The sequence below is a fragment of the Bombus fervidus genome, chromosome 8 (assembly GCF_041682495.2).
Source record: "Bombus fervidus isolate BK054 chromosome 8, iyBomFerv1, whole genome shotgun sequence".
NCBI classification, from domain to species: domain Eukaryota; kingdom Metazoa; phylum Arthropoda; class Insecta; order Hymenoptera; family Apidae; genus Bombus; species Bombus fervidus.
Window position 1 is genome coordinate 5,477,564 of NC_091524.1, and position 14,159 is coordinate 5,491,722.

Genomic DNA, 14,159 nt, shown 5'->3' on the forward strand with positions numbered 1-14,159 from the left:
TAATTTAAATTTAACGCTAATATAACAACTATGTATCACTTGTAAAATTATGATATACTAACGTAATTATAATTGTAATAATGTAACAAAGAACATTTTTATTATCTACTTTCATCAATATCTATCCCTTGTTTTATGATATCGACACTGTTTAACTTTCGCATAAGAGTCTTTAAGTCCTGAGTAGTAACTCAAATTACGTAATTACAGTTATGAAAAAAATTCTAATTATATAAACGTAATTCTTAAGTATGTATTTGAACAAGATAAACACCTGTTAATCGACATATAGTTCCTAACTCTGAAGCAAACTAAATATTGCAACTTTTACCGCGGTATTTATACATATTCCAAAGTTTCGTAAAGCTAAAGCTCCTACAAACCTAATTGCTATCATTTACTTGTTCTTTGAAGCGATAATTATCAAATGAATTACAAATAAAATAAATTTTATATTTTATTTTTTATTTAATAGATTTCTTTTAAATGTCACTAACGTACCATTAGTCGTAAATATGCACGAAAATGAGAACGAAGATTGATTCGCCAGTGAGAAAGATGAATACTTCGCATCGCGAATATAATTTCCTTCAAAGTTAAATTACTTTTTACGTTTACGCATTTTGACGAACGATCGCGAATTGCGTATACACGAAGAGTTTTATCGCCGAAATCCCGAAACGCAACGTGCGTCACTGACGATGCGAACAGGCGATACAACAAATGGAAAATCAGTTTCGCACGTGGAGGTTCACCGGCGCGAAAGGTAGGGGAGACGATTTTCGGCTTGGCGAATCGCGCGGGGATTCGACCCTGGCCGATCGTACAAGCGCATGACAATATTTAAAGAGACGCGGCCGTGGATCGCGCGAACGTTTTCCATCCGCGCTACAGAGGGTAACACATAAGATTCTGTCTGCTTTCAACGGCAGTCTTTGCTCGCTGTTTGACAAGAAAGAAGACCAGTGTTCTAGCCGTTGCAAGCTTAATCACTATGGTTAATCAGGTTGCCTCCTTGTCCTATATAGTGGGTAAGTATTTCCTATCAATTTTTCTGTTTTCATTTTCTAGTAAGATAGGTCATTTTATTAATTTTTTTCTTTTACTCTTTTTTGACTTTATCGGAACGTTGTTGAGATACGTTCGGTGCCAATGATTTTTGATAGGGTTTTATTCAGTGATTTGATAGGATATAATTAATACGGTAATTGGTCACTTCCTCATTAAAATTTTTTAATATTATAAAATACAGTATCATTTGCCGTGTATATTGTAGTTTATCCAAGATGATTTTTCGAGGGAGATTTGAGTAATTTATAAATATGAAACTGATTGAAAGAAGCTATAATAAGTATAGCGATGTCCAGTGTATGATTTATCTAAACTATTCGGTGAACGTTTGATTTGAGAAATTTTTAAATATTTAGGTTTCCACGAAATTTTCAAATAATTTATCATTCTTTTAAATTTCTTCAACGTTGTTTGCATTTTGTTTTTATTAAAAATGGTTTACGTTTAAAATCGTCGAATCATTCTCTTATTGAGTTTTTATGTGAATAACAGAAAGTAGCATTTCTAATTTGCAGATTATTTAGAACGATATTCTATCTAGATTTAAATAAATGTTGACTTTTTCCATTTTCTTCCCGCATGATTTTATAATGGTTACGATTATTGTGATCGTTCTACATTGAAAAAGAGGTTCTCACGTGCGAGATCATTTATGACGAGGCTATCATAGTACAGAATTTTAATAACGTAGGATCAAAATAGTTTAGCATAAATACTAAGCAAAGATAATGTGCGTATGCTAAAAATAATTTTTAAACAATTCATCTTCCCGGCTTTTTTCCTTTCGACGTATAACGATGACGGTGATATTTTAAGATTAATTAAATTTTAATCGGATCCGAAGAATCGTTTATGTATGCCACTGGTACTACGCCAGCAAGCTCATAATAATAGGAAATATCAGAATGAAAACAAAAAGTAGATATAGCCGTTGCTTTGAAGGATAATTATTTCAAGAGTTAAAATTTGGTATGAAATCTACTTCACGATTTTTATGTAATATTATTATTTTTATTAATATCTCGTTAAAACAGTTTGCAGTGCTACGAAAAGATTACTTAGAAATGTTTTACGACTACAAAAGAGATATAGAGAGAGAGAGAGCAATAGGCTCTTTACAGGTATAGGAGATATAAAAATGATTTCGTGTGTTACGTTCAAATTCGATAAGATGAAAAAGTTCCAAAGGTACTTGCTAATAAATTATATTTACAAACCAAAAATTGTGTCCGAGTTTATTATTTTGATTGTGAAATATTTAAAATGCCGATAAACATCAAATGTCAAAGCATATTGATAATCGATATGTTATTTTTGGTTACGATACGATTTGGAAATTGTTTAAGGCTGTTTGGAAAATTGTGTAATTATTATGAAATAATTGCTATAATATTGTATTATTAAAAGGCTTGTGATTGTCAGTTCTTTTTTAAAGGACAAATTTTCCATTGACCTGATTTACTTAAAACATTCGAAATTGCCAAACGTTTCTCATAAACAACCGAAAATGTTGCATTTCAGCGAATTTGCCAATATTAGTGAAAAATACGCGTGAACGTTATTTTTGAGAGCGTAATGCCCTTTTGCGTCATCGCTTGTTCTTCTGTATTGTTACTAAACAGTAAAATGATAATCTACAGTTAAAACAATTTCGACCATAAAAACAAATTTACGTAGAATAAATTAAATTCCATAATCAAACATTATACTTTTAATGTGTCGTATTATACGATACCAGGGTTACCTGCGTCATTCATCGACTGTGCTTTCTTACGTCAACGACAGGTATTGTTGATGAAAAGACGCACGATTGAACGTCATGCATCATCGATGAAAACATTATCAAAATCGTGAAACTTTTCTAACTGTCGTGTAGATGTTATACTGTACATCATCAAGGTTCATCATTTTTTAAAAGTTCGTCATTTTGTTAAATTACATAGCTAACATTACTATTCGTTTTTCACCTGTATTTAGATAATTATGTATTTCGCTTAATTTTTATCTTTTAGAAATGCAAAGAATGAGTTATGAAAGATTCGATATCCTCTTAGCCAGATATTCTTTAACCGAACTACGTGTCTTTCGAAGAAGCTTGAATTTGATAAAGAAGAAATTTTCTTCTCGGATGTACTAAACTATTCTCTGAAATAAATATCGAATTATCGAATCGATATTATTGAAACAAAACGTTATACGTATACGAAATATTTAACAAGTTGTATCACAGATAGATTTCAAATTTCCAGCACAATGTTTCTACTTCGATCGTATCGTTTCGCTTTGCTCCTCAAAAAAGTTAGATCTTCGTAGCGATCATTTTCCATTTAACAATAGTTACATTTTTCTTAAGTGTATGGTTTTTCATTTACGCCTATTACAAGTGTTAGGACAATTACGATTATTAATATCCAATACAAATTGGATGCTGTCTACTGCTTTTCAGTTATTTTCTTATAAATCTGCCATTACATTGGCATACGCTTTGTAAATGTAAAACGCTAAATAAAGTAAAATTTGTCCGATTTTTCACGACCAATAATAGTTATGGCCAACGGTACTGTATCTATTTACGACAAATCAAATTGGTTTCGTTTCGTATTCGCTGCATAAAAGCCATGTTCCTGTATAGCGGTATAATCAAGCGAAACAACATCAGAGTAATTATTGTTGAAGTCACAATAATTACTTCCTTCAACCTTTGTTGCTATAATTTCGATCCAAACCTGCTGTTTGTTCGTGTCTTTGTCAAAAAGTACAGGGGGTCGATCTGCAGACATATCCGTCGTATTTGAATATGCCACAGGTGTAGAATAAAGGAAATGTTAGAATATAATTACTCCTTTTCATTATCATTTTATCTGCCGTTTATATTAGCAATCGATCGATTTACGTCATTTCGTTGATTCGATTTCTAAGCTGGCTGATTGTTGAAAAATATTTGAACAAAGCCACATTTCTTCGTACAACTTCTTTTCTTTTATCAGGACACCCGCGCTCGATTTATTCACCGATATCGAATAAGATGTTTAATAAAAATTTGATTAGAATTGCTTTCGCGGTTTGAAATTCCCTATAAGAGAATAATCATGAATTCTCTGAAATCTTCTCCGTCAATAATTTTTCGTCAACCAGCGATCGTTGGTGTTATCTTAACGAATTAATTAATGCGAGTATACGAAGAACGGATAAGGATGTACGTACATATTTTCGTAGAAGATTATGACAAATATAGATCTTACTGTTTCCACGAGGTTTGCAACGTGACTTACCATTGTTATCAAGCGGTTAAGAGATGATCTAATATAGAAATGTTAATACAGTTGCATTGTTCGTTCTTGAAATTAGCTATTTGCGAAGTGAACTTTTATACAATGAACAGAAAGCGGATACGTGTTTTCGATTCGTCTTGTGATCTCCAAAGGATGAAAAAGTAGGAGCGAACGGAATTTATTGTTATGCGAATGGAAAAGCATGCGCCATCGTAGTAGCAACGACCAACGCCCAAAGTTAGTTCCTTAAAGATTCAAAGAAAGACGAAGGAGGTTTAAACAAATATCCCAATAAATGTGCAAAGAGATAAATTTGCTACGTTAAAGGAATGTTCGATTTCAAAATTGTTAGATATACAATTGTTGGATAAACAACTGTTCGATAAAATTAATTTAATTTTAGTCTGACGGTATTGATATGATAATTAATTGATAGATATATGCCATACAGGCGAGTTAAAAGATCTAATCAAATAACGTAACTAATTTAGAGAATTATTCACAGTATCTATATACATTGTTACTAAACAGATATCAAATGTCAACATACTTAATAATAGTACTAACTATTTAGCAAAACTGTATGCAGGTTAAGTATACAGCTGTCCTCCTTTCTGGTATTTGGCTCGTTTCCCAAGCACGAGATCTTACAATTATTTTCGACAGTCTGTTTCTTATTTACTATATTTATCATAAGCTAAATTGCGCGTAACGTGACTTTATTGATTCACGTATTTCTATCCAGAAAAATTGGAAAACGTGATTCGTGTATGTCAATAAAATTATTAAACAATTGTTTTAAATCTTTACTACGTTTGATTTACTTTATTTACCTTCGATTATTTTATATTAAACATAGATTCGAATAAATCGTACTGAAGTATTCTGTTCAACAGGATAAAAATTCCCTTTTCTTGCGATTAATAATTTTTATAAAACATGTAATGTACTAGCTGTCGTTCAGTCTTATCTGAAGATACTTTTACAGCTAAAGTTATGTCGACCTTTCGTAAAGACAAATTTAATGGACTTCATTTACTGTGCATTTACCATCAATTGCTGGTGTCACTATCTTGATTGTGCTAATGGTAATTAAAAACGACCCGGTAGAATGTCAAGAATTCTGTTTGGCGATATTCCGCTCTGTGTATGATAAATTTCACCTTACACAATATCGACTTTAATTGGAGGGCTAAGTGGAGAAACGATACAAATATATATATATTTTTTTTTTTTTCGAAGATCGAGGTAAATAAATGAAATTGTATATAGAATCCGTATTTATCCAGAAGATTTTGTTTTAAAGCTCTAAGCTTTTGTAAATATCTATAGGAATGTGATTTAATATCTGAGAACACAGATTTCTCTATTAAAATTTATCTTTCCCGTGAAAATAAAGAAAAGATTTTCTCTTTTCTATAACTTTCTCTTCTTAATTAATATTTAAAAAAATAGCCCAGTTTGTGATAAATCGTGTATAATTGTATTATAACACTTTTAGAAAAAAGGAAAAATAAATATTCCTCCTACTAAATATCATTATCTTTTTTAACATATGTTCTTATACTGTATATATAATAGTAACAGTATAAATAATCAAATAATAAGATATAATATTTGCACAATTGTTAGTTGGATCAGTTGTGAATATATAACTTGGAGACCATGTCCTATTCACGTAATAGTAAATCATAAGTTTATATAACATTTGTATGAAAATAATGATTGTCATAGCATCGATATAGAACGTATGTTCTCGATATTCGTTATAGCGACTTAAATCGAAGATAATCATTAAACTGGTATAATTTAAATATTGCCACTACAGAATTAATTTATATGGAAATGTTAAATTGCAGCTATTTTCTCAAATATATATAAAATTTAACAATTATAGCTAGATAGTTAATTCATAAAAATATTTTTTTAAAAACTAACATATCTAATATAACTAAAATATTCCCAACGTATACAACATTATATACTACATATATTTATTTTGTACTAAATTCTTTTAATATAAATGTCTAATCTACGTATGTGTTTTTTGTTTGTTCAGAAAACAATGCAGGCAAGGAAAGCGCTGCAGATTTCGAAAAAGCCATCAAACTGTGTGGTACGAATTATTCTTTTTGTTTCTCTGTTACTTCATTTTTTATTATTTTTCATTCACTCTGTTGTTCACTTACGTTCATTAAAACGATATACACGGATTTCTAATACAAATTCAAATAATAACACTGTAACCAGAAATTATTATAATATTATACTCTACTGTAATTAATTTTCTATAATCCTACATTTTCTACAATTTCTACATTCACAGTGTATTAATCCTTCGATTCCGAGAACTTCTAGATTTATATACAGTTAATTACACGAGCAGATACGCAACGTCATGTTGGTATTTAATTAATTTGACGACTTCAAACGACAAAAAAAGTAATGGGAAATTTAATTTACGGTTTTAGGGTACGGAAAATTCCACTATGGCTTCGTATTACTCTGTGGAGCAATGTTCCTCTGCGTTGGTTGTCAGAACGGAATAAACGCGTACATTTTACCATCCGCAGAGTGTGATCTCGATTTGAGTTCTGAACAAAAAGGTCTTCTGAACGTCGCTTTTCTCTTAGGTATCAACACAATCATGTATTTTTATTTTAAGAATGCGCGTATCAAAAACAAACATACAGCCATTAGGTCTATTTCCGTGTTTCTAATCTTCCGGGTGTGAAGTCTGTCGATAATGTTTTTTTTAAACGTGTCGTTGAAACCCGGAAGCTTCGGAACTTGTGAAAACAAAAGAAGTACAAACGCACCTACGCATGATTTAAAAATTATTTAATTATTTTAAATCATTCGAATATATAAAAGAAACTTCAAATTTTTTCGTATAATTTGTCCAATATAGTGAAACGAGAATTGAAGAAGTTACGAGCTACTGACCGTTTTGCATAAAGGTTTTTGTTCGTCCTATGTTCATTCGTAACAGCTTTGTTTTATTGGAAAATAACATTTGATCCTTACGCGAATGATTAAAATGGATAGCATTCACATTGAAAAAAGATAATTAAAAACGTCTTCGTTTTCTTTAGCAATGGATTAAGTAAAACCGAAAAGTAAAGCAATTACGATTGTTTAATTTTATCCAATTGCATTATTCGTTATTTATCATTAGTCTCATTCATTCTAATTATGTTTCCAGTATTTCCACAAGTTGGAAATTTAATTCGAATTCAGTTGGAATTCAATTCAGAAAAACTAAAGTATTATCGATAATACTTGGAAATAAAATATTTTATGATCTACTGGATGTATAAAATGATTATGTTATTTATAATGCAACAAAATATAATTGCTAAGTACAATAGTAAAAAGATGTTCAAATTATTTAGTAGGAACATAAAAATACTACGATATCCCAACTACCTATGTACATTTATTGCAATATATTAGACACGTTAGATAGCACTTATTTCATTAGGAAAGTTGAAGAGCAGTTTTTTATATAACGTCCCACTCGTAGTTTGTACGACTAAAGTCGATTAATTTTTCCTTGCATATAGTATTCGTCGAAGATAAAAGTTGTTACATGATCTAGGACATTCAAAAATACGAAATTTGAATCGTTTTTTGAAAGTTTTTTTTTTGAAAAGAAAATACCTACGATATGAATTATAGAAAAAATTGTATTCTATCGTTCAATTGAATATTAAAACAAACTTACTGCGAAAAGTTAACTTATAGGAAGAAATAGCGTAAAGTATAATGTAACATTGTTTTTCTTATTTATCAATTTATATCCTCTAAACTACGAACTGTAAAAAGATAGAATTATGTTGATATCATCATAATATTGTAATGGTATTGCTATGGTATTTATTAGTATTTAGTTCACATTTCATTTAACTTGATATTTTCTTTCATTAGGCGGAGTTGTAAGTTCCCTTTTCTGGGGAGTATTTGCAGATGCCTACGGAAGGAGATATATTCTCCTCCTTACTTTATTAAGTGACAGTATTTTGTCAATTGGAGGAAGTTTCTCTCAAAGCTTTAAAGTGCTGTTAATTTTCAGAGCACTCAGTGGATTCTTGTAAGTATATTACATATTATGTAATAAATATCACATTATATATCTAGTCAGTCCATAGTATCGTGCGTATTTTCACATATAATAAAACCGCAAAAAAAAAAAAAAAAAAAAAAAGGAAGAAATACGAACTTAAAGCTTATTTCAATCTACAATATATCTTTCGTTATTTTGTATTATTCCTTGCAATCTCGATAATATATGAATTTTTGTAATCGCTTCGTAAAATTAATACGACTTTTACACAAGTCGCGTGTTCGTAATAAGCGCACGAACTTGCAAAAAGTATTTTGTGCTATATGTTAATATTATTTATTATAATTTATGTATATTATTTTTTAACGATTACTCTTTGGCTTTAGCATGGGTGCTCCTGGTTCTCTAGTCTATACGTATCTTGGTGAATTCCACGCAGCGAAACATAGAGTAAAAGCTATCTGTTACGTAGGATTCTTCTGGACCCTATCGTGGTTGATATTGCCTGGTAAGAATCGTTTACAATCTTGTAAAACACTTATTTACTGGTACTACTATTTAAATAATAAATAATTATAATAATAATAAATAAAATTAAATAATTAACTAATAAATTTAATACTAAGTTTTTTAGTTAATAATATTGGTACGTGATGATCTAATTGAAAGAACATTGATCAAATATTTAGAACAATTTCATAATAATATTTTTTAAATATGTTACACATAGAAATTATTATGGAACTATATAAGGACTTTTTCTGTTTGTTAGGTTTGGCTTGGATTATCATACCGCTGCCAATATCCCTTCGATTCAATGACATGTTGTATAATTCTTGGCGACTCTTTCTGGCTATTATTGGAATACCAACGTTAATGGTAACTTTGATCGCGACCAGATATCCTGAAAGTCCGAAATTTTTGGTCTCTCAGGGAAAAACGGACGAAGCACTGGCAATTTTACGAAAAATCTACGCGATAAACACTGGCCGTAACGAGGACGACTATCCCGTAAGCATCGATGCAATTTAATAATTTTAAAATTAACAATATTACCCATATCGAATAGTAAAAATTGCAATGGAAAGCACAGACGCTATTGAATCAGCATCGCCATCACATTTGCTATCAACGAAATTAACAATTGATAAATTAATTAATCTTTCAATTGTTCAATTTCTATTTTTTTTAAGTATCGCCTATTTTGTAATTTAAGGCAATATTATTTATTGACAAATATTCTGGTCAAAATTACTACGGCTATTTAAAGTACATACATTGTGATTTTTAATTTTTTAATTTTATTTCGTTATCAAAGTAGATAATATCAAACATACAAGGTGTTCGGCTACAGGTGTCAGGAAATTTAAGGGGTGATTCTTGAAGCCGAAATAAGGAGAAAATCAAGGACAAAACTATAGCTATATGAAGCTCGAAGATCGTGCAAGTTAGGTTTGCGCTTTCTTAAAACACGTCTGGTGCACAGTCTGTTCGCTTCCTCAATACCATATCCCTGCTTTTAAAAAGAACATCTCAAATTTTATGACTGTAGTTGGATAATTTCGAGTTATACAAAGAAAGTGAAAGCATTGGCAAAGAGTTCAGAATGAACTCCCCATCACTATATTTCCATGTTTTACACATCTTGAAGCAAGAGAGTAGAACAGTTTTGACTGAACAGAATCGTTTTGACAATCGATGAAAAACTTTCACAGAACTGAAAATCTTAAGTTAGAGCGTTACTTTGCGTGTGTTGTAATGTGTTGAGTATATACTGAGCATGTTTTGTGCGTTGTGAGTGTTGTATGCAGTGTAGCAGTATTGTAGCTATATTTATTACAAAATGCATACATTTAGAGAACTTTCGGACACGGACATTTGTTACGGTGCGGCAGACGGTAATAGCGCAAAAGCGCGACGTTTATACGCCGAAAAATATCGCAATAAAATTTCTGAATACGATGGTCTTCTTCTTTACGACCTGTACGAAGTAAGCTGCCGCCCATGTGTCGTTGGGATTGAGGATCACTGTGCGCCCCGCTTCTTAGGCTGACCTCCTTTTGCTCGTGTAAGGAGGTTTGCTCGCGTGCAGGGGCATTTTAGCCGATTTTTTAATTGTCAATAACTAAAAACCAACGCCAAAAACGCAGTCTTTTTTATTATTGATCTTCGTTTTATTTCAGTTTCAAGATTCACTCGTTGAATTTCCTGACATCTGTAGCTGAAAATCCACGTATATGTAAAAATACGACGAAGAGAATAAATTCGTGTCTAACGATGTTGTACTTGTGTTTCAGGTAAAAGCCTTGTTGTCCGATAATACGATGAATATTAATAATGTTAATAATACATCTTTCTCCGCGTCCAGAGTACTAATGGAATTGCTGAAAAATATTTGGCAACAGATGCGTTCGCTTGCGTCACCGCCACTTTTGAAATACGCGCTTCTCTGTTGGACTATTTACTTTGCGAATATGTGCGGGTAAGCTGTTCATAAATCATATCGCGGATACAATCTTGCCACACTTTAATTCAATTCTAGCCCGTTAACAATCTTAATGTACTTGTGATATTTGCTACAATTTTGTAATACAAAATACTCGTCATAGTATTGTATACCAGAGAAAGCAGAAATTACGAATAATATCAAACAATTACATTATTTCCCGTAAGAAAAAAGTAATTTTCAGATTGGATATATTGTTAATGAATTCCATATTAATAGAACGTCTTCTCATTTGATTTTCGGATTAAATAGACGTTTCTCACGCTAATTAACATAAAAATCAAGAAAAATGTATGAAACCTGTGGAATTCCCTGTATAATTTAATTTAATTTAATTTGCTCGATGGATTCGATATCTTAATCTATTAAATAGATTGTCTAAGAATTTTTTAATTGATCAATTACATCATTATATCCTTGACTAAATAAAATTCATCTTACAATTTTTCAGATACTACGGTTTCGGTTTATGGTTACCAGAGCTGTTCAATCGTTTTGAAAGCTACCAACACTTACATCCCAATCGAAGTGTAAGCGTTTGTAAACTAATCCAAGAAAGTGATCTGCAAGCTGCTGTCACGCCAGCGTCAAATATTTCGCTTCATTCAACGAACGTTTTAATTAATTCGACGACTGAGACTGATTGTTCTTCTAACATGGACGAGATGGTTTTCATCAATTCATTGACGATCAACGCATTTTGCTTGCTTGGCAACATCGTATCTGGATATTTGGCAAATCGTGTTGGCCGACGAACAATTCCAGGTAAATTTGAAATATTTGCATTGGAACGAATTTGGTGAATTAGACGGGAAAAGCGTGTTAGAGTTTTTTTTTTACAGAAACGCTTACGCAATTATCTATAAAACAACAAAGTGATAGAAACTAAAGAATTGATAATTTTTTAATTTTCCTTTTATCTTAACTAACTTTCCTTACAGCGAGAATAATTTTAAAATCTTCCGTAAGTGTTCATTGTGTTACTTATACTACAAACGTATTATAAACCCTCAAGGTTTCATTTAAAAATTGCACAATTCCTTTCTGTTTCAGTAACAACCATGTTGTTAGCTGGAATGTTTGGCTTCGCGATATACTTCGTCGAGTCCTCCTTGCAAATTCTAATGGTGAGCTGCATATTCTCGTTGATGATAGTCACAGCAAATTTCGTGATCAGCAGCATAGTGGTTGACATATTTCCGACGCATGTAGGCGCCGTTGCGATTTGTATGATGACCTGTTTTGGCAGAATTGGCGCGATCGCCAGCAATTTAGCCTTTGGAATGTTGCTCGACATCAGCTGCGAGGTGCCAATCTTTTTGGTCGGCAGTATAGTGATTTGTAAGTAAACGTTTTTATTCCTTTCAACTTGTCCAGTTCCTTTGCTCATTTGCCTTTTTTCCTTATACCAAATCAAGTTTGATTAATAATAATTAACTGTTCGATTACTTTCAGTTGGAGGATTGTTGGCGTTGATTCTTCCACAGAAAAAGAGTTGAACATTTCCCGGTAAATGAATGAGAAAAGACATGAATAATACGCTTATTACAACATGTAACATTTGATCATTTCGTACATTCCAACAAATTATACCCTTTGTACACGCGAAGCCAGTATTTTTTCTAAAACATCAGTGAAAGACAGTTTGCCTTGATTTCATCCGACGTTCAATTATGCATATATTTGAATAAACTATAGGCTATAGTTCGTGTCCGTAGCTATTATTTTTGTACAAAGTGCCGTCGAACTGTCTTTCTCTGAACTGTAGACTTTTCCAATTCGCACGGACATCATTCGAACGAATATTTAAATAATTGTGCGATTACGTTACACGGATAGTATTTTATCAGTTCATTCTTCTTCATTATTATAATCGTAATTAATGTTATTTGCATAAATAATACTTTTATGACTGCTAGTATTAATATATTGTTCATTCTCCGTTATCGTTTCTTCGTAAGAAGTTACAAGAAGTGGAGATTGAGTTATTCGAATTTCTTTTAACAACGTCTTTTAGGATATCTTTTCTTCCAAGTTTAAGAAGTTCACATTTACGCCATTAAATGTCATTAGTTTATAATCAAAGGAGCAAGGAACGACGTTGTTAAAGATAATTGATACTTGACAGTCGTTTCCACGAATTCATAATTACCGTGCTTGAATATTAATTATGTCTAAATAGAAATTGAAAATGTATAGGAAGAAGTGAAACTTTTCTAATTTCGGACAACGTTTTTAAACTCGAAGTTTATTATTCCTATTACAAAAGATAGCGTAGTATTGTCTGGTGTTACAATGTATGCGTGTTTTGTCTGTACGAATGAAGTGTGTTATAATCATGTACATACGAAAATGTGTTGTACGAGTAAATGAAAGATCAATGTAGAATAGATGCGAGAGGAGTTTCAATTTTTTAAACAATTTATCACTCGTTGTATTTCTATATTAATCCTTTTCCATCCCACGTTTTCCTGTTTATTCGTGTAAAAGGACATACGCGTTTAGAAAATAAAAAATTCATTCATGGCATTTACCAGATTGTAGCGCGTAAAATGACGTAGAATGATTTCAAACATATAACATGTAAAATCGTTCAGAGTTTCGTGATAGTAATAAAACCGTTGTTTTACGATGTTCGAGGTCTATAAATGAGAAGTATTAATATTTTAACTAACTTAAACTGAGATAAATGTCGAAAGTTTTTTTTTTTTTGCTAAGAATTCGGTCGTTTCATCTGTCACGATGACCTGATAAAAATGGAAGAAATATTGTAGCCGAAAGGTAAATTAAGTAACAAAGTCACGTAAAAATTTGCAGCTTCATATATTTCTTTCTTTCGTAAAAATGAAAGGCGAGAACTCTGTTGCAGTTCTGTATACATAATCATCGCCGTAAGTATCATTACTCTGCCTATTATTATTGAATACAGTTATATTGAAAATAGCATTACGAGCTCTCAAAGAGATGACTAATAATACCATTGTTCTTCTTTACAATGCCGCTCTTAGTCAATATTTCTATTACTCTTTATTACACCTACTAATTATAATTCTCGTTACAAACCCTTTTATTTATATTCGGTATTATTGTACCATTATTAATAATCATAATAATAGTAATAATAACATTGCTAGTATCGTTATTGGCGCAATCGTACGTCTACATACAGTATATTCCAAAATAAGTGGTGTAAGTGAAAAAGAAGTGATTTCTTATAAGTAGATTAAATTTTCTTCTCTATACT

General features: G+C 31.4%; 1 protein-coding gene across 2 annotated transcripts; it reads left to right on the top strand.

Moving 5' to 3' along the window:
• Positions 1-850: 850 nt before the first annotated feature.
• LOC139990374 (synaptic vesicle glycoprotein 2C) lies at positions 851-13,340 on the top strand. 2 transcript variants are annotated; one of them, XM_072009596.1, is made up of 10 exons: positions 852-1,031; positions 6,403-6,459; positions 6,815-6,976; positions 8,274-8,436; positions 8,796-8,917; positions 9,182-9,420; positions 10,707-10,891; positions 11,367-11,680; positions 11,969-12,256; positions 12,371-13,340. In XM_072009596.1, exons 1-10 carry the CDS (start codon positions 995-997, stop codon positions 12,412-12,414), a joined length of 1,611 nt encoding a protein of 536 aa, XP_071865697.1. In that variant the 5' UTR covers positions 852-994; the 3' UTR covers positions 12,415-13,340. The 2 variants fall into 2 exon arrangements, with proteins under 2 accessions (XP_071865698.1, XP_071865697.1); XM_072009597.1 differs by lacking the exon at positions 6,403-6,459 and having other exon boundaries at positions 851-1,031.
• Positions 13,341-14,159: the final 819 nt, after the last annotated feature.